Source organism: Lycorma delicatula, chromosome 2 (assembly GCF_047948215.1).
Source record: "Lycorma delicatula isolate Av1 chromosome 2, ASM4794821v1, whole genome shotgun sequence".
Classification (NCBI taxonomy): Eukaryota; Metazoa; Arthropoda; class Insecta; order Hemiptera; family Fulgoridae; genus Lycorma; species Lycorma delicatula.
In genome coordinates this window covers 84818219-84840247 of record NC_134456.1, presented here as the reverse complement: position 1 = coordinate 84840247, position 22029 = coordinate 84818219, and the positions used below count along the sequence as shown (strand labels likewise).

The 22029-nt window shown below is 30.7% G+C and overlaps 1 protein-coding gene across 4 annotated transcripts in view; it reads right to left on the bottom strand.

Moving 5' to 3' along the window:
* The window catches only part of LOC142318967 (uncharacterized), a 32010-nt gene extending 16479 nt beyond the window's left edge, over positions 1 to 15531 (bottom strand). For all 4 annotated transcript variants that reach the window (XM_075355683.1, XM_075355685.1, XM_075355684.1 and 1 more), the window contains exon 1: positions 15213 to 15531. In XM_075355683.1, coding sequence (XP_075211798.1) covers positions 15213 to 15275 — 63 coding nt within the window. In that variant the 5' untranslated portion in view covers positions 15276 to 15531. The remainder of the gene's footprint in view (positions 1 to 15212) is intronic.
* Positions 15532 to 22029: the final 6498 nt, after the last annotated feature.

The following is a 22029-nucleotide window of genomic DNA, read 5'->3' as shown; positions in this document are numbered from 1 at the left end:
GCATATATGAATATCCTGGATCATGTAATTTTGGTAAGGTTTGAAGGTGAGAGATTTCAAGTTGGATTCTTTTTCTCAATGTCTTATGTATAGAAATAGTATAAATGGATTTGTTGGTTGGATCTTGTGTAATTTTGTAATATTGATTTTGGGACAAAAACCTGAACTCTGAAAACTTATCATTTAACATTTCAGTTTTAATACATACCAATTCGCTACCTACTTGTGTGGTGTAATAGCATCTCAGCCTTTCATCTAGAAGGTCCCAGGTCCGAATCCAATGAGACATGGCATTTTTATGTGCTACAGAATTTTACATTCCCACCCACAAGCTTTGAGCTTATCTGGTGAATTAATCATTAATAATAAAATAAATAAACAAAAAATTGCAGTTATTTCTTGATTGATGTGATTAAATAAAGTAAAGCTATTTATTTTTTTGCTTTTTAGCTTCGTGTGTTTCACAAACTCAAAGTTTGAGTTTTTCTTGCACATTCATGAAGATGAATTCGTTTTTATTTTGTGTTGTACTATTTGACACCACCCAAACTCACACAATTTAATTTTATAAATATGATTTACAGCAAATCAATGCAATAAATACTTAGCTATCACAACAGATTTAACAGCTGATGTACTTCTAAACAAAAGATACATACATAAAAACAAAAAAAAATATTCCACGCCAACATTAAATATAGACTTGAATAAAATAGTTTACAAATTAAAAAAGAAAAATTTTTTAAGTATATTGAAGGCTACAGAACAATAAAGAAAATATTATTTTAGAACATCATACCACTGCAAGATATGAAGTGAGCTGCTACAATTCCACAATGTTTACATTAATCATACATGACAGCTTCATAGTAAGATACTATGAACATTTATAACAAAATAAAGTCAACGTTTGACAACTGTCTCAAAGAAACAAATCATAATCCCAACACTGACAATAACTTTCTACCACACACAAAAATACACTACTTCTTAACACTGTCAAATATATAAACACATAGAGATGTACTAAATGAATGGCACAAATGAAATCCAACAAGTTTCAATCACATCTATTTACCAAAAACCTGCCAGTAATACTATCAGTTAATACCTAGGTAAGAACAATAGCACCAGTCACTAAAGATGTCTGAAATAATTTTGAACTATATTATTACAAATGCTGAATTTATTAAATTTGGTTCAGTTAATCATTTCAAAATAATTTTCATCATTGACCTTCTTAGACAAAAACACGATAGAAATCTTCAAAATGCCACTTCAGACCACACAATTTTTTATTAAAATATCTTCCACTGATGTTATCTGGAAGAAACTTACTACACACACTCCATAACAAATTAAAAATAGAACTGAAATTTATGCATTTAGTCATGAGTAAAATTTTAACATAATCATATATATTCATTCAGAACCTCCTACTTTTAAGAAGTCTATTACTTTTTTTTGTCACTAAGGCATGAGTATTATAGATGAACATTAATAGCTTAAACCCCTCTATATATTTACATAAACAATGACATCTTAACAGAATTGTTAATTACAAAATATAAAACCATAGAAAAACATAGAATCCAATGAACATAATCCAAAAAAACACAAGTTTCAACCATAATTTAAATAAATGTCCTCCAGACTTAAAAAAAAAACAACCAGTAATAACTTTTTTCAGTTGAATCCACAGTGAAATAGCAGCACTAATTTCACAGAGAAATTTTGCAAGAATGATTTAAACTGTTACAACTTAATTAAATAAATTTCATTTAAAGTAAATTTTGTTTTGTTGGGTTTGTCTTAAAAAATTAAATTTTATGTATTCTTCACTGTAGAAAAACAATAAAGAACATCATGAAAAGCAGCATAAAAGATTAGTTTTTCTGACTATATGGTGGTTTTGTATTTTAAGCAGTATATTTTAAAATTTTACCCTTTTAATATCAAAGTTTAGCTATACAGCTTTCACATCAAGACAGTGTTGACTTGTGCAACTCCATATGATTTTTCTTCAGTGGAAAGTTTAAATGGAATAAATTTTAATTTATAGGGATTAATTTTATAAGTTTTATGTCTTTAGTAACTGTCTCATAATAAACTGTAAGCCTAATTCAACAATTAGACTTATCCAGTTTTAGGTAAACATTCCTGAAATATTGTTAATTCTTGTAAACCCTAATAACACCAGAAACGTGTTTTTGAAGTTATTTTTAACTGAATTTCAATATCAAATTTGTTGTTCTTTAGAACTCAACTCTTTTACAATAACTCATTTTGTATAATCTATACATCTTTTACTTGCGTGTTATCTACTTACAATGTTGTGCATAGTAATGCAATAATTGTATTAAGTCTTTTACATCTAACAGTAGCATGTCATGCTACTCTCTGTATCAGATTATCTGATTCTTTCTGTCACAAAATTAAGCAGTACTGAGCGCATTTCCTCTTTAAATGGATTATTGCATACTGTTTGAATTTATTATAGGATAATTGTAAAAAAGACAGACTGAGGTACAAGGTTAATAAATATGTTATTAAATAATCTGTTGTAACTTTAGTTATCAGATTATATATAATTTAGAAATCTGTTTTTAAATTAGTTGCTAGAATATCTCAACACATTAAAATGCTAAAAGGTGATAACTGCAGGCTCTTCTAAGACAATCTTATGTTTCCCACATTAATATAATCTAAATTAAGAAGTAGATAAGAAAAAATAATTGCTATAATAGACTAAATTTTGTTTGAATAGAAGTTTCTTACAATTTAGAGTAAGAATACAGTAATCCTTTAGTATTTGCAGATTATTTTTATTCACAGTTTTGCTTTTACATTCTATAAAACTAAAAAATTATAAAAATACATTATTTTAATCCAAACATAAATCTTTACTTCTGCCAAACATGAAACATCTTATTATCACTTTATCAAGGAATTTATTAAAATTAATATCAAAACATACTATCTGCACTTTTGGAGGTTTGTTTAATAACATCAATAAAAATTACTAAAATTTATCCATCACCAATGGTAGAAAAATTACACGACAACAGATTGTATAATTAACAAATTAATCTGTTAAAGATCATTAATTGTTAAAGAAATTAATTTGTCCACTACGAATGCTTAGAAAAAATAATGGAAGAAATACACAGATACATGTTCTTAGATGTGAAACAAAACCAACAGCCGATCTAATAACAATAATTGGTACCCTAGCACACAATAATTATTGAGAACTTTAAGAAATCCAGTTCTCTGGTAGCAAACAATTTGCACAATTACAAAGCAGTGCACTCACAGAGAAAGAGGAATTAGTAATGAAGCAATCAGATGATTTTTAGCTAATGAAAATGAAGAGGATAGTTATACCAGAATTCAATATGGCATAATCAAATGAAATTTTTAGTTTGGCGAGAACATGTTCTAAGCATAGTAGAGCTACTATCTATGGTATGAAGCATAAATTCAAACAGGAGATGGATTATTATAACATCTAACAACGAGGTACATAAAGGGTTGAAAGAAAATGAATAATAAACAAATTTAAAGCTTACTTTTGAGCTAAACAAAACAGAATTTAACAATACTTTAACTGAGAAGTTATTTTTAACTGTGTTAACACTAAAAAAGAATAGCAAATAATATTTGCTATTTTGAATACAAATAAAATTAGAAACATTATTTATTTAAACGTAACTAAAATCTTTCATTAATAAGTGCTCTTTATAATTCAAAAAACCTAAAATCTGTTTTTTTTTTTTATATTTAGTCTATCATTTAGAATTTTATATTCATAACATTTTCAAAGAACATAACCATCTAAGTAGCAAGGGATTAGCGTGGTTACAAATGCAGAATTCTGCAGTCATAACCATCTGATTTTCTGTCTGGCAGCAGGTCCCTCATACAACCGTCTCCATCCACAGATTATTTTTAGATAACTCTGATATCAAATTATCTAATATTTAGATATCTCTGTTTTGAAATTAGTTGCTACAATATCTCAAAACATTAAAACGCTAAAAGATAATATTCGCAGCCTCTTCTAAAACAATGGATCTAATGTTTAATGTATAAAATACATGTTAACGTTTTTATGTAGCTCATTACATATAGCTTTGTTGTTATAAATGTAGTTTATAATCATATGTGAGAAAGTTCCTCTAGTATTATTAGAAAATTCATTTCTTTTTTATTAGGTATAAATATTATTTAAGTAACAACTACAATACATTTAATTTTATATGCATTAGTTAATGACCATTTTTTTTGCATAAATATGCTCAGTAAAGATTAATATTTTATTAATAAAAAATTATTCAGTATTATTTTAAAATTAATAATTACCATAAATATAAATAAATTTTTTAATGTCTCTCTGAGTATGATACCTTTCTCTGCATTTTTTGCATAGATTACAGATCTGTGAATAGAATCTTTCTATTAACCTCAATTTAACAGGTGGCACATTAAGTTCTATTAAAGACCTTAATAAGGTCTCATAACATAAATAATATTAATGTTACAGCATGTCATATACTTACATTAAAACTTAACAAAACCTCTCCTTTTGTAGGTAGCCTCAAGTACATCCTAAATTAAAGGCCAACAGTAGTTTGCTAGCATATTAACACAGTCCATTTGCCTTTAAAATGGTTTCCCAACACAAATATATGTTGGTGGAAACATTCACCATGTTCATCATTTACTGTCTCAACGTTTGGAAGGAAGGATGAATCCAGATGTGAATGCAGAAAATGGACTTTTAGTGACATATTGCACTCCATAGCTCTGTATGAATTTTACAGCTTACCTACAATATCCTGGTAACTTTCTGATTTATGGACACCCAGGAAACCTTTGCAAGTGACTTTAAACACCCTCCAAGCATTAAGTTATATCGGTCAATGTAGAGTTAAACATTTCATCTCTGACCAGTTCTCTTATTTGTGGACCAATAAAAATCCCTTCTTTAATTTTTGTTTCACTTACTTTGGGAATTTCTGCCTTATACACAAGAATCCTTGTCTCCTTCACAGCTTTTACAAAATTTTTTATTAATCCCAGTTTGATTTGAAGGAGCAGTAAAAATACTTTTTCTAGTTTTAACTGGAAGTCCATGAATGTTTTTTTTTTTCACCAGTTGTCATGTTTCTTCCATTGTTTTACTACATAATGTTGATTTCTAGCTTGGCTGTTCAATTGACAAATAAAACAACAGTATTTTATCCTAACTGCATGTTAACAAAAAGCTATTTATTTAAATCTCCGCACATATTCCCTCTATGCTTTTTATAATTTACTTTTTCAATAATAGTTTTGATAATAGAAACATAATTATGTTTCTTTCATATTAACTTCATCACAGATTGGTACAGAAGGAAAACTGTTTATTACTATTTACTATTTATTACTATTTTATTTATTACTATTTTGAAGCAAAACTGCTTTGTAACTATACTCTGAGGAATCAATGAAAAGTCACCATTCATACATTCATGAACTTGCCCTAATTATAACATAAGCTCAATATTATTTGTACAGCAAACTAAATAATTTTCTTCAGCAAAGTATAGAGAAAAATCTTTCTGCCAGCTTTAACAGGACCAGATTTCCTTGCAATCTTGAGCTTCTGCAAGATAGGTGCCACATTTTTCATAATTAATCAAAGGCAAGTAAATATTTTTGAGCATGGTTTGGGGTGTTTCAATGTAATTAAGAGAAATTACTGGATCATTTCATAACAGTTGATGAAACTTGGGCACATTCCTAACGATCTGGAACCAAGAAACAGTCAAAACAGTGGGTTGCAGTTTTGGAACTTGCTCCAAAGAAGTTAGTAACTCTTACCTCAGTAGGAAAGGCAATTGGATTTTGGAATGCTTTTGGCAATAGTCTTCATCAACTTTATGGAGAAAGGTAAAATGATATTACGCATCTTTGCTTGATTATCTAAGTTGAAGAAATAAAAAACATGTTTGGGAAATAAAATGGTATTTTCACTCAAACAATTCACCAGCATTTAAATTATACTATAAAATTCTTATGTATCCTGTACCAGATGAGGCATCTTTGGACTTTCATCTGTTTCCATATATGAAGAAATAACTTGCTGGAAAGAAATTTATGTAAATGAAGTTATTGCTGAAACAACTGCTTACATTATGGAATTGAAAAATTTAAGCAACACTGGACTATGTGTACAGACATGAAAGGGGATTACATTGAGAAATAAAAAAAAATTTTTCCTGAAAGATTATGCCTTTGATGGACTTATTAAACACCCTGGAATTAAAGGCATTATAAAAGATGGCCACAGCCTAAAGTTTGTTTACATTCTTACTTTACATACTGTTGTACATTCTTTGTTTACATACTGTTGTTTCTTTTTTGTTTTTGTGCAGTGTGTTTTATGTGCTGTTTTTTTCTTCAGGTTTTTGAAGGTGCGTTTTGAATATATGATTCAATTTATGGAACATATTATTTATTGGCAATTACTGTTCAGCTAGAGATCTCTGAATATACGTTATGTTACTCAACGCGTGTTATCGCGTAAATTAAATTTTTTTAAATTATTGACTGCCTAACTTATTAACTGGGATTTTTTATATTCTACTTGGATCAATGTTCTTGTAAGTACACCTGAATAATTATATTAAAAAGTAAATGAATAATTTGAATACTTTAGTTCATGGTTGATATGTTTCTACTACCAATCCTTTATATTGTATTGTGTGCATGAAGAAGGTTTTGCACACTAAGGGGCTTCAGTGCATGAGTAAATGTGAGAGGTTTCACTCGGCATGCATGAGCATTTCTGATGGTGATTTTTGCAGGTTTCAGCTAATGGCAAGAATAAATGGTTCTGTAACAGAGCTGACTGCATTGAATTCAGGTTACACCCTTTCAATAAGATAATGAATAAATTTGAAGTTATCTCCTCACAAATATCACTTGTGTTATCCAAATTTAATGAACTGGCTACCACGTCTTCTTATGTAGTTATTATAAAAAATGATTAATTCTCTGTAAATGACCAGTTATCTAATCTTGAACATCAGATCACCAGATTGAAGAGCGTATTAGTTACTTGGAAGATGAGATGAAGGTCTTGAAAGGACGTATAGATGATACTGTTAGTGTTGAGTCTATTGTTGAAGAGATATCTTATCGTCAGTGCTGTTCCCAAAACATTATTATTTACAACTTGCCTGAATGCAACAGCAAAACACTTGCTACTAGAATTGATCATGACAACATTCCCATCCCGTAGGGAAGACACCTGCCTTGTGATGCTTCCGGTCACCATCTGATGGGCTTTAACAGGATGAACATGACAACAATCTAATCTCCTAACTGGTCGGATCCTTCTGTATCTCTGACTTACATGCTACCTTTAGATGTTTCCACATTGGTACATGTCCCCAGTTAATAAACAAAGGCCTCTTAAAGTTGTCTTTCAAAATCTAAGTGTGGTCATGGAATTTTCTAAGAATTATTTTCCAGCTAGCTATCCTGATTACTTTAGATCCATTGCTCAGCAATGTTACCTTTTCAAGAGATTGTACACTTTCCAAGAGAAAGCACATGAATCATTTGCAATCTTCTTTGAGGCCGAGATCTAGCGGGTAGAGGGATCTCTCCATCAGATTTTTGAATGGAGTGTCTTAAGTTGTCAAGTTTTCAAAAAACAACTGACTCTCAGATTCTGCAATCTTCATGTCTACTGCCAGAATGTCAATGAGCTTCATACCAAACTTAAAGAACTTCAAAAAGCCATCTCTGTGTGTATGTGTATGGCTATTAGTTCTTGCAGACAAATTTAACTCCTGATGTAAATAATTCTAAGTTGGGCCTCACTGGTTTCAATCTCTTCAGGAAAGGCAGAACTCTAAACTATAGTTCTAAGAGTAGTGGTGGCAGAGTACTCACCCCCACACTATAAATGTTAAATGGTCAATTTATTAAAACTTCTGCTCGATACTGAATTTTGTTTTTATCAGTTACCAACTCTTCTCCACACGTGGTAGATCGCAGGTCATATAGATATGGCTTCTACTTTTGAGTTATCTCAAATTAATAAATCACATAATGCATGTAATGTTACCCTTGATTTGGTGTTCTCCTCTAACTCCTTTGTGCTTTACCTGCTCCGGATCTTCACCTTCCTGATGAACCTGCTCACCCTGTGACCTTTTGCTCCCTAAACCAGAGCCTAATGTTTAGCTTGCTGTAACTGATTTTCATCATTGTGATGCCGACAAGATTTTCAGCACACTGAGTTATCAGCTTGGCCCTGTCTTGTTCCATATTTTTTATTATAAATTATCTGGATGTCATATTTATTGAATTAACCGTGTTCATACTGTAAACTCTTAAGTCATATAATATTTTGTTACGCTGTAACTTGCTAATAATTAAAAGAATTTATAGAACTATGGTTAATTTATTATAAACTCTATTAAAACTTAACATCACCCTTGATGGTGCCGTTTGAAACAGTTTTCTTTTCTTATTACAATTATTGTATTGTATACAATACTACTATGTTGCATTGCATTGTATTGTTATATTGTTTCTTTTTGAATTGGCGTATGCCATTCAAAAATATATAAATAAGTAGATTACTGTTGTTAGAGTAAAATATTCTAGAATATTTGAGCAGCTTTTTTCAAAACTTAACATCTCCAGCAATTGTAATTTTTCAGTAGACACAAAAAACCCACAGCTTAATAGCCTTAATACATTTTCCTTTATTTTGGTTAAAAATGTTAGTCATTCATTCTTAATTCTGTACTCAAAAATTCACTTAAACAACATTTAAAATGGCCGAGAAATTAATAAAAAACTGTTAGAGATGTTAACTTTTCAAGGAAATCAAGGACATGTTAACTTTTGAAAAAAAAAAACCCAAAAAATATAGTTCAACAATCTGACCTTTAATGATAGAATTTGAATTATTACAACTTAATATATACATTATAACTTTTAATATTATTATAACATAATCAATAAAAATTATTTTACATATGAAATATGTAAAATGTCATCTGCATGACAGTCGCAAGTAAATTTATTGATACTCATTTTCCACTTATACATAAAAAGTTAATTCTTTATACCAAAGAAGTTCTGAAATAGAAACCCAGTCTTTGCTAAAGTTTTTAATTAGCAAATTCAACACATCTTTCTTTTTTTCAGGAGATATTTCTCATTTTAAAACACATTCACGATAAAAACCATACTACCTTCTTTTTTATTTTTTGAACTATAGACCTACAATTTTGAAGTTTTGCAGCTGAAGAAAATTTATAATAGGTAAAATACTGTATTTTACAAGCAGTTTCTCCCGTTTTTAACTTATGTTTTGAAATAATGTTTTTTTGCTTCACTGATACCTTTTACTTTAGCATACACATTTTCAAGATCTTAAATATTGTAAACCATCCATTCCTTCTCTAGCTGTTTAACTTACCAACTTTTTTATAAAATTTTATATATTCATCTGCAGATTTTATTTCAACTTGTTTTCTTAATTTTTCGACTCTTCAAAAACATTGATCAGCAGGAAGGAATGGGTGACGACGAACTGGGAAAATTACTGAATTTGTTTAATTATCTCTGGGGATTCTGTTGTCAACTAGTGACACAATATATGCACATTATGCGCATTCCAATTTTGTCCTGCACAGCCATCACAAAACAACAAAATCGAATCTATTTTATTTAAATTAAGTGATCATAAGTACTCTAGGAGAGCTGACTTTATCTCAGTGGCTCCTCTGCTTGACTGGTTTTCAGTCAAAGTATAAATTGTTAGATTCCTAGAACCTAGGTCTGTGGTGGCAAACCTATGATCCGTGGGTACAATGATCCACAGAGGCTTTTTTAAATGATTCATGTGTTGATTTTTATAAACTTATTTTTTATATCATAAAAGAGAGAACAGACAATCGGAAATTAACAAATTAGAGTATAATTTATTTTTTTTAAATATTTCCTAGAGGACATTGGTTAACTGATTTTTTATATCACTGCATCTGTGTATGACTCATGTCGGTCATAAACTTGGCACACATATTTGTTGCATCGTAAAACGGCGATGTACCATCTCAAAGTATTGAACTAATTGGCATATGCATCTAGAAGTGTTTAATAATTCAACTTTATTATTTTTTTTATTATTAAATTTGTTCATCTATATATGTATGTTAATCAAGTACATTAAGAAATTCTTCTAAAATTATTGAATTCTAAATATAAATATTTTTAGTTGTAGCCCTAAGTCGGCAGTTACAAAAAATAAAACAGATTATAAAAGATCCAGACTATATCAAACAGAATGGTTTGATTGAAAAGAATAAAATGACATTTTGAAAAGTTGCATTCAAATCTCGGCTTTTAAACAAATGAATTCTAAATATAAATATTTTTAGTTGTAGCCCTAAGTCGGCAGTTACAAAAAATAAAACAGATTATAAAAGATCCAGACTATATCAAACAGAATGGTTTGATTGAAAAGAATAAAATGACATTTGTAATTTGTAACAAAAATCACTTTCACGTACATACAACGTAAAAAGACATTTTGAAAAGTTGCATTCAAATCTCGGCTTTTAAACAAATGAAGAATGGAGAAAATATTTTTTACAAAAGAAAAAACAGAATCAATCACAAACCAGTATTTTTAAATGTTTTTTGATTCCCAAAAATAACATTATAGCTGCCAGTTTTCAAGTAGCCCATTGCATTGCTCATCATGGGAAACCTCTTTGAGAAGGACAGTTAAAACAAACATTTTAGAAACGTAGTGCTACTTTCTTTGCAGATTTTAAAGAAAAAAACTTGATTATGAAGTGTATAAATGAGTTACAAATAAATAACAGTAGAATTAAATATTGAGTAATAGAATTGGGAAGAAATATTTCTTCACAAATACATAATTTTTAGTATGCAGAAATATATTCAATCACTTTAGATGAGAGTAATGATGTAACTGGTTATGCACAACTAGCAGTATTTGCTAGATATAAATTAGGCAATATAATGAGAGAAAAGCTAATGAAATTAACAACGTTGAAAGGGAAATGTGGTAATGTACCAGTTTTGATTTCTTTAGAGAATTTAGTAATGCATTTAAAGAAATTGATATTCACCTACAGAAAATTGTTTCTGTAACAACACATGGTGCACCCAATATGGTAGGAAAAAACACTGCTTTTATTCACTAGCTTAATCAAAATATTAGAAATTCTCTGATAGATTTCCATTGTATAATACACCAGTAAGTTCTATATGCAAAGCAAGGTCTAAAAACATTTTCCATTATAATGCCAGTTGTAATAAAAGACATCAACTTTATAAAAGTAAGAGGTCTTAATAAACTAGAATTTTCACAATTATTAGAGGAACTGAGTGCCAATATTCTGGAATTTTTACGTTCAATAATGTTCGATGGCTAAGTTACAGTCAAGTTCCTAATCGGTTAGTCAGTTTATTAGAAGAAATAAAGCTCTTTTTGAATGAAAAAACAATAGTAATGACAAATTTTCAAATATAAATTGGTTAAATGATTTAATGTTCTTGTGTGACATCACTCAGCATTTCAATGAATTGAATAAGAAACTTCAGGGAAAAGACAAATTGTATTAATGATGTTTGAACATCTCAATTACTATCTTCTATTACTCAGTTATTATCTTCTCATAATTGACATTTTCACTAAAGATTTGGATATGAAAATCATGAAATATTTCCCTCAATTACAAAAACATTTTCAAAACAATTTTTGAAAATACACTTGACATTCAAGAAAATGCAATTAAAACATATTTAATCATTATACAGGAAATAAAACAAGCTTTTCAGGTTACTGAAAAGTAAGTACTGAAAATAAGGACTAATGTCCTTATGTACCAATAATAACGTAAATGTTCTGATTTAGAGGTTGCCCAGACTTTCAGAATACATTTCTGACTTGTTGGAACATAACAGTAAAAGGTTCTTATTTCTGGGACTGTTGTGATTACCTGATAACGAGAACTGAAGTATTCTTCAGTCTCTTGAACATCTTTATTGGAACAGAAAATAAATGTTATATTTTTAATATTATCTTTGCAATAATTCTACATTCCAAGTGTAACAATTTGATTGATGACTGTCCTTTGAAGGCTTGCCTTAGTCACAGTCCTTTTTACGGTTTCACCAATACTATCACATGGTCCTTTTCCATGGTATGAGGCAAAAAAATGCCATTCAACTGCAATTTCAAAATCTTCTTGACAGTAGCACAAATTTATGAAATTTTTTTGGTTTATACTGGGTTGAGGAGCCATCAGAAAAATAAAAACAAATTGTCTAACTGTGGTAAGTGTTTTTACTTTATTTATAACTTGCTTTTGGAAGCAGAAGAACAATGTAGTATTGTGTACTTTAAGTACTAACTAATCACACAGTAGGTTTGGCTTTGTAATTTTCCTTCTTTTTTAAAATATATGAGAAATGGAAGTACTGTGGGATAAGTTTTTGACCAGTGATATGACTGGATTTCATTCTGTATTACAAAAGGAATCTTTTGAAAGAAGTCTCCCATTACAAAGCAATCACCCTCCAACAAGTTTTCCTTTTAATGTTGAGGAAAATAACTTGTTTCTTTGCAAGAAACAATTAAAGATAATTTCAGAATCAAAATCATCCCAGCTCTCTTGCAGTAATCTGAGCACTTCATTAGTGCTAGGACATTTTTCACAGTGACTGCATGCATGTTTCATTTTCTACATCACATACCATGGTTGAAAGGAGAATTTTATAATCAAATTTCATTTTTAGAGCAGAAAACATGAGTTTTACATTTTGATGCTCGCGCGCACATACACACAGCAAGTACCTGACTCACCAGCCAGAACACAAAATTTAGGTCTTAAATCAGCCAATTTTGAAAAACCAATTTTTAAATTATGTTTTTCTTTAAAGACTGTGTACAGTTCTTTAGTTATAAGCCTTTTTTGAATATTAATTTTCTTCCTGTCATCTTATCTTAGAGACCTAATCCTTCTTGCCTGGCATTATTCGGCTGTGCTCATCATTCTGGTAAAAATCTTGAGCACATTTAATAACATTTTCATCAATTACGTGATTGGGTTTCTTTTTGCCGATTTGTGGCAAAATTCCACTTGTTTTAACTAATTGTCTGGAATGACCAGCTAAATACTGACTAACATTCAGATTTTTGCCACCTGTCCCACATGTGGTTTTTAGGCTACAAAAGTGAAACATCAAAATCTTACGATTTGGCAGCCATTTTTTTTTAATGGACACTGTAACAATCCAATTTTTTTTTAATTTGTGCTACTAGTACATAAGAGTTAGAATTACAAGATTTGGTTATGTAATTAAATGAATCTTGAGTACACTAAGATGAAGCTCCATCTTTATTCTTTCCAAAAGGCCCTTTTTGACCCTCTATATGATGTAAAATAAGAGCACTACAGCTCATAAAAAACATGACGAAAATGGCTGTTTTTACCTGTTGGCAAGTTAGAAAATAGTCAATTATTCAAGAGAAAGGTTTTTTAAAACTAGAAAAAAATATTTTTTTGGCCACAACAAAGTGGATAGTTATCATATATATCAAAATCAAAAATAATAACGCAATAAAATTTTTTTGAATTAAAATGGAATATCCCTGTAGAAAAATAAATTTGAAAACTTGATTTCCTAAGTAGAAGGAAAAATTTCAGATAGTAGTGCAGATAATAATGATCCCACACTAAAAATTGGAAATATATTAAACATATGAATTTCTTTACCAAACTATTTTATTTCAATGAAGAAACTTGCTAATGCTCTTTTAATGATGTTTGGATCCACATATTCAAGTGACAAATTGTTTTCCTCAATGAATTTTGTAAATCTACCAACAGAAATAAACTTGGAAATGAATTGACTGTGTTTAACTAATGAATACAGAATGTTGACATAATATTCAGAAATTATCTGAAAATAAGCAACTAAAGATTTCACATTAAATATACTTTTATCAACTTTATTATGATACACATAACTGTAACTATCTTTATTAATAAAAAATATTTCATATATTTGTGCTTTTCTTTATTCCTTGTTCATTAAAATATTCAGTGCAGAGATGCAACTAGGCATGGTGTCACCTGGTATCACACCACTGATACCAATTTTTTGATGTCAATCTTTATTTTTTACTCTTCAGTTGCAAAAGTAAAAGTTTTAAAACAAAAAGGAAACGTAAACCTTTTCAGAAAATTCTAAAAGTGAGAACCAAAAAAAAGATCAACTGCCATTTTTTTCTGTTAATAAATTTCTGGAGTTTCCAAATTATTGGTACCCTTTTTGACCCTTGACTTAGTGACCCATAGGCTAGTATTAAAAAAAAAATGAACAAAATATGACCCACTTCGGAAAAAAATTCACCATCACTGATCTAGATCTACACACAAAATTAAATTTGCCAACTATAAAAGGCCTCTTGGATGTTTGTTTTAGGCAAAGGATGAACTTGTATATCAAAAGCAAAGGAAGCACAACTTTCATTATTTTATGCTTCTTTCACCAATTAATAAAAAGCAGGCATACAATTTATAAATTCTTAATTTGGTTTTTGTTAAATTCAAAGTGGTTTCAACATTACCTTTTTTTCTTTTTTTTAACATAAGTTCATCCTTTTAAATGGACATAAAAAGAGTATATGTCAGATGCTGGATTAAACCAATATTAAATTCAGTGGTAAATAATTTATAAAAAATGGGAATGTAACCTTTATATCTTCACTCTGATTGACTGTAGATTTTATATAATTTTGCAACATTCAAATTTGAAGATAAATTCTTTTAATTTTATTTCTATTATAGTGAGATTCAAAACCAGGCAAATTGTTAAAAATTTTTTTACGTTTTCTTTTTAGGTTCAAATTTTGTAACTTTCTATTATCATTATGGTTTTCGTTACGAACATGACCTAAATTGATAACTTTACAATCTCTAAGAATTATAGAAGCTGGTAGACCCAAAGCAAAACAAAAAAACTTCTTATAAACTGTAATCATTCCCAGCTTTTTAGTTTTTAAAAAGTAAATTAATGAAACTGTCTTAGGTTTTGTTCCATCCTTTGATATTTTTCCCTTAGAATCACTGGCAGAATATACTAAAGTAACATTTTACCTCGATTAATCTTCTGCTGCGTAAATCTGGTTCCGATTTATTTAATGATATATCTGAATACATCACTTTATTACATTTAAATGACTTACTATTATGGTAACACGGTCATGCTTTATTTTTAAGATACGTGAGATTAGGATCACTGTCTCAGTACTTTTCTATCTTTTTTCGGGCAACACAGTTTATACTGGAAACTAAAGATGGTAATTCGATATTAAAAAAAATATCTTATTCACTTTTACTTAAATAAATAAGCTTTATTCAGTTAAATAAAAACACCACCAACTGTGAAACTATAGAATAACGGACTACGCGTAAATTACCGCTACGCACAGCTGATGTAGCAAGCGTTGGCGCGCATCGTTACCAACATAAAATTTCTGTAACGAGTTGTATTTAAAGCGCTGATCTCTATATAACTGGATAGGAGATGCTACTCATTAGAATGGTAAAAATTTGAAACATAAACTAGCGCCAATAAAACTTCGATTAATCGTACCTTCTGCTGCGTAAATCTGGTTCCGATTTATTTAATGATATATCTGAATATATTTTTATTTAGAACCAAATAAAATGAAACGGCGCGCATGCGCAGAGGTAAGTGTAAGAGTAGGGGTAAATCCACGTTTTAAATTTAAACCGATGTAGTAGAAGTGGTCTGATTTTGTATTTTGAACGCTGGTCTCTATATAAATTTTCTACAACTTTCTGCTTGTGTTGCGAAAATGACCGATCTTTTGGTTATCTGACTTGAGTAAAATAAACATTCTATCCTCATCACGATAATACAAACTTCATCCTACAATCACGATTATAGTCGCGGAAGCGTACAATGGTTTTATTTAGTTCCCAGCATCTCATTCTATGGCGCTGAAGTATGCTTCAATGATGAACACATAATTGTAATTAACGCTACATAGTCCCCCCCTACACAATTATATAGAGACCAATGATTAAAGGATCCGCCGAAAACCAATCCGGTTGATCTAGTAGTGGTGAACGCGTGATGTTTATTATTTTATTTTCTTTTTTGATTAAATTTCCTTTATTTGGATTTCATTTATGGTCCCAAATCAGCTGATTTGGAAGTCGAGCGTTCAAGTCCTAGTAAAGATAGTTATTTTTACACGGATTTGAATACTAGATCGTGGTTACTGGTGTTCTTTTGTGGTAGGGTTGGGTTTTGCAATTAACCACACATCTCAAGAATGGTCAAACTGAGACTGTACAAGACTACACTCATATATATCCTCATTCATCCCCTGAGGTATTATCTGAAGGGTAATTACTAGAGGCCAAACAGGAAAAAATTAAGAAATGTGCTGAAATCTGGTGGGGTATTCTAGAGATAGAATTAAAAATATTCAAGAAACAAACTTCTAATTGGCATTTTAATTTTTAAAAAGAAATTGCATATTCTGATTCTAAACAGCATTGTATAAGTTTATCTTTGACACAACTGAATAATTTCAGCAGGATGTAGATGTTAAGTTTTGTTGAGAAAATGTATTTTTAAACGTATATTTAAAGTGTATTTTTAGATTATTGCAATGCAATTGTTAAGTTTTGTTGGCAAAACGATACATTAGCTAATAGATACCAACTAGCTCTGCTGCTCAACATAATAATCTTGATTCTGTCCACTGGTGGAGTTGTTAAGTTTTGAAAAAAGCTCCTCATTTTTATCAGTTTCTCTTTTTATATTAATACCTAACTTCAACAAATAATGATCCTCCCACTTTTTATTCCAGATTCAAACATTAAAATTTTCAAAAAATTCTTCTGAATTCTGTAATGTTCATATTTGTACTTCAACTAAAATTGTTAATTAATAAAAAACAATTAACTGTTTTCTTGATGAACATAATTATGTATTTCAATCTGGTATTATGCTCTGATATTTCATTCATATTACCAGATACCAAATGGCAGATTGGTTGTACAAGTCTCTATAAATATCTGTCCCACAATATAGTACTATACACTGCACAGTATAGTAGTGACCACAATATAAATTATAATAACAGAAAGTGATTTCTCAATCTTTATTGTTAACTTTTAATTTAACATTTACTTTTCAAAAAGTGTAAAAACATTGACAAAAAAAAATTAATAGAATCATTTTAGTTGTCAGTACATCTATCTTGAAAAACTGTTTAACTGATCTTCATAAATACTAAAAAGTTTCAGTTAATGTCTACCGAAAATATCTTTTATATCTCCTATAACTGCATAGTCACCAAACTCTGTTTCTTAATAAAAAATTACCTAATACTTTCTAATGGGCACCATATTTAAATTTTTTCATATTGCACAATAGAAGTATAAAGAGCGTATGTTTTTTTTGCTGATAACATAACTTTTTCTTCTTACAGTGATACATGAATTTTATTATTGAAAATAACTATTTGAAGCTGTGAGTTAACATTGACAACAAGAATGCAACTCTCCAACTACTATATGTTCTCTCTTCTGTATTATGGTGTTGAAATGACACTAGGATCGCTCAGTAAAATGTTAAAAGACTAGGTGATGTGGCTCTATCAAAAGATGCTGAAAGTGCCATGGACGGATCATGTCACAAACGCAGAGATCCTTTGCAGGATGAAAAAGAATAAAGAAGTCTTGAGCACTGTAAAAACAAGAAAGTTCCAATACCTCAGTCACATTATGAGAAAGAGAAGCAGATATCACCTACTGCAGGAAATTCTACAGGGAAAGATACATGGGACAGTGAGGTGTAGGTAGAGTATGAATCTCCTGGTTAAAAAAACCTCTGAGAATGGGCCTGCAAAACATCTGCAGTCATTCCACACAACTCAGAATAGAGGAAGCACAGCCAAGATGGTTGCCAACATCTGAAATGAATAGGGACAGAAAGAAGAAGAATATTGAAAATGAATTTCATGTCAGAATGTTTCCATCATCCTCTGTTTTAAAAATGTTTGGTAAAGACTGAAAAATAATACATTGTTAAGAAATGAGAAAGTAATGTAAGTTTATTATTTGCTATTCTACAAATATCTAATATGTAACATATTCTTTTCAGTGACTCATTTATGAACAAGTTTAAACATGTTTTATATAAAATTATTTAAAACATATACAAACTGGTTTGCTTTTTTGCTATTTCTTAAAGTATTTATTTATTTAACTCGTTTGTAGTAATTAAAGTTTTTATGAAGTAAGTAGTTAGAGTAAGTGAATAGTAAATTCTTGTGCCTTGAACTTTATAACTGATGTTAACAATTTTTGTTAATTGGTGAGTTTACAATGAAATGCATAAATAAACATTATACCTTCAATTAAAAAGGCTTGTCAATTATTCCTTTATAATTATATTATATCTTTGGCTAGTATTTTGAAACAACCAGAATGATACTTCATATTTTTGTGAAGAATTTTGTTTTTTTTTTTATATAGGTACTGATACTTATATAACAAATAGCTCATAAACATGAGTGGCACTTTTTATACTTTATAAATAGTTTTGCTTCATAACATCCCTCTATACTAGCTGGTAGTGGAAATAATATGTAAGAGACATACAATGTTATGAAAATATTTTTTTTTTGTCTTCAGTCATTTGACTGGTTTGATGCAGCTCTCCAAGATTCCCTATCTAGTGCTAGTCGTTTCATTTCAGTATACCCTCTACATCCTACATCCCCAACAATTTGTTTTACATACTCCAAACGTGGCCTGCCTACACAATTTTTCCCTTCTACCTGTCCTTCCAATATTAAAGCGACTATTCCAGGATGCCTTAGTATGTGGCCTGTAAGTCTGTCTCTTCTTTTAACTATATTTTTCCAAAAGCTTCTTTCTTCATCTATTTGCCGCAATACCTCTTCATTTGTCACTTTATCCACCCATCTGATTTTTAACATTCTCCTATAGCACCACATTTCAAAAGCTTCTAATCTTTTCTTCTCAGATACTCCGATTGTCCAAGTTTCACTTCCATATAAAGCGACACTCCAAACATACACTTTCAAAAATCTTTTCCTGACATTTAAATTCATTTTTGATGTAAACAAATTATATTTCTTACTGAAGGCTCGTTTAGCTTGTGCTATTCGGCATTTTATATCGCTCCTGCTTCGTCCATCTTTAGTAATTTTACTTCCCAAATAACAAAATTCTTCTACCTCCATAATTTTTTCTCCTCCTATTTTCACATTCAGCGGTCCATCTTTGTTATTTCTACTACATTTCATTACTTTTGTTTTGTTCTTGTTTATTTTCATGCGATAGTTCTTGCGTAGGACTTCATTTATGCCGTTCATTGTTTCTTCTAAATCCTTTTTACTCTCGGCTAGAATTACTATATCATCAGCAAATCGTAGCATCTTTATCTTTTCACCTTGTACTGTTACTCCGAATCTAAATTGTTCTTTAACATCATTAACTGCTAGTTCCATGTAAAGATTAAAAAGTAACGGAGATAGGGAACATCCTTGTCGGACTCCCTTTCTTATTAGGACTTCTTTCTTATGTTCTTCAATTGTTATTGTTGCTGTTTGGTTCCTGTACATGTTAGCAATTGTTCTTCTATCTCTGTATTTGAACCCTAATTTTTTTAAAATGCTGAACATTTTATTCCAGTCTACGTTATCGAAAGCCTTTTCTAGGTCTATAAACGCCAAGTATGTTGGTTTGTTTTTCTTTAATCTTCCTTCTAGTATTAATCTGAGGCCTAAAATTGCTTCCCTTGTCCCTATACTTTTCCTGAAACCAAATTGGTCTTCTCCTAACACTTCTTCCACTCTCCTCCCAATTCTTCTGTATAAAATTCTAGTTGCTCTCTTAAATTCAGATCTCAGTATTGTTTCTCCCATTTCATCCTCCTCAACTTCCTCTTCTTCCTCTATAACACCATTTTCTAATTCATTTCCTCCGTATAACTCTTCAATATATTCCACCCATCTATCGACTTTACCTTTCGTATTATATATTGGTGTACCATCTTTGTTTAACACATTATTACATTTTAATTTATGTACCCCAAAATTTTCCTTAACTTTCCTGTATGCTCCGTCTATTTTACCAATGTTCATTTCTCTTTCCACTTCTGAACACTTTTCTTTAATCCACTCTTCTCTCACCAGTTTGCACTTCCTGTTTATAGCATTTCTTAATTTCCGATAGTTATTTTTACTTTCTTCATCACTAGCATTCTTATATTTTCTACGTTCATCCATCAGCTGCAATATATCGTCTGAAACCCAAGGTTTTCTACCGGTTCTCTTTATTCCGCCTAAGTTTGCTTCTGCTGATTTAAGAATTTCCTTTTTAACATTCTCCCATTCTTCTTCTACATTTTGTACCTTATCTTTTTTACTCAGACCTCTTGCGATGTCCTCCTCAAAAGTCTTCTTTACCTCCTCCTCCTCAAGCTTCTCTAAATTCCACCGATTCATCTGACACCTTTTTTTCAGGTTTTTAAACCCCAATCTACATTTCATTATCACCAAATTATGGTCGCTATCAATGTCTGCTCCAGGGTAAGTTTTGCAGTCAACGAGTTGATTTCTAAATCTTTGCTTAACCATGATATAATCTATCTGATACCTTCCAGTATCGCCTGGCTTTTTCCAAGTGTATATTCTTCTATTATGATTTTTAAATTGGGTGTTGGCAATTACTAAATTATACTTCGTGCAAAATTCTATAAGTCAGTCCCCTCTTTCATTCCTTTTGCCCAGCCCATATTCACCCACTATATTTCCTTCCTTGCCTTTTCCAATGCTTGCATTCCAATCTCCAACTATTATTAAATTTTCATCTCCTTTTACGTGTTTAATTGCTTCATCAATCTCTTCGTATACACACTCTACCTCATCATCATCATGGGCGCTTGTAGGCATATAGACGATAACAATCGTTGTCGGTTTATGTTTTAATTTTATCCTTATTACAATGATTCTATCGCTATGCGTTTTGAAATACTCCACTCTCCTCCCTATCTTCTTGTTCATCACGAAACCTACTCCTGCCTGCCCATTATTTGACGCTGAGTTAATTACTCTAAAATCACCTGACCAAAAGTCGCCTTCCTCTTCCCACCGAACCTCACTAATTCCTACTATATCCACATTTGTCCTACCCATTTCCCTTTTTAAATTTTCTAGCCTACCAACCTTTTTCAAGCTTCTAACATTCCACGCTCCGACTCGTTGAATGTTATTTTTTAATTTTCTGGTGACCCCTTCCTTAGTAGTCCCCATCCGGAGATCCGAACGGGGGACTATTTTACCTCCGGAATATTTTACCAAGGAAGGCGCCTCCATTATTGCTATGTGAAAATGCAGAGAGCCACATTTTCTTGGAAAAAAAGCAGCTGTAGTTTTCCATTGCTTTCAGCTGCGCAGTACTCAGAGGACTGAGTGATGTTGATACGGCCGTTTAAGTCGTCCTGACTCACGCCCCTAACAACTACTGAAAGAGCTGCTGCCCTCTTTCAGGAATCATTCCTTAGTCTGGCTCTCAACAGATACCTCTCCGATATGGTTGCACCTTCGGTCCAGCTACTCTGTATCCCTGAGCACTCAAGCCCCCTCACCAACGGCAAGGTCTCATGATTCATAGAGGAGGTTATGAAAATAATAAATATTAAAAAATAAATTATAGAATGTACAGTACATATGAATATATATATGTGTGTTGAAATTTTAAAGTATTTTATTTTATATCAGGGATGCAGTTAGAATATACTAAGAACTGTTGTTTATTTGTAAGTGGGGCAGCCAAACTCAGGATCATCAGTCATAAACAGTGGATAAATTACATTAATCAGAAAATCTCTGAGTGGGTA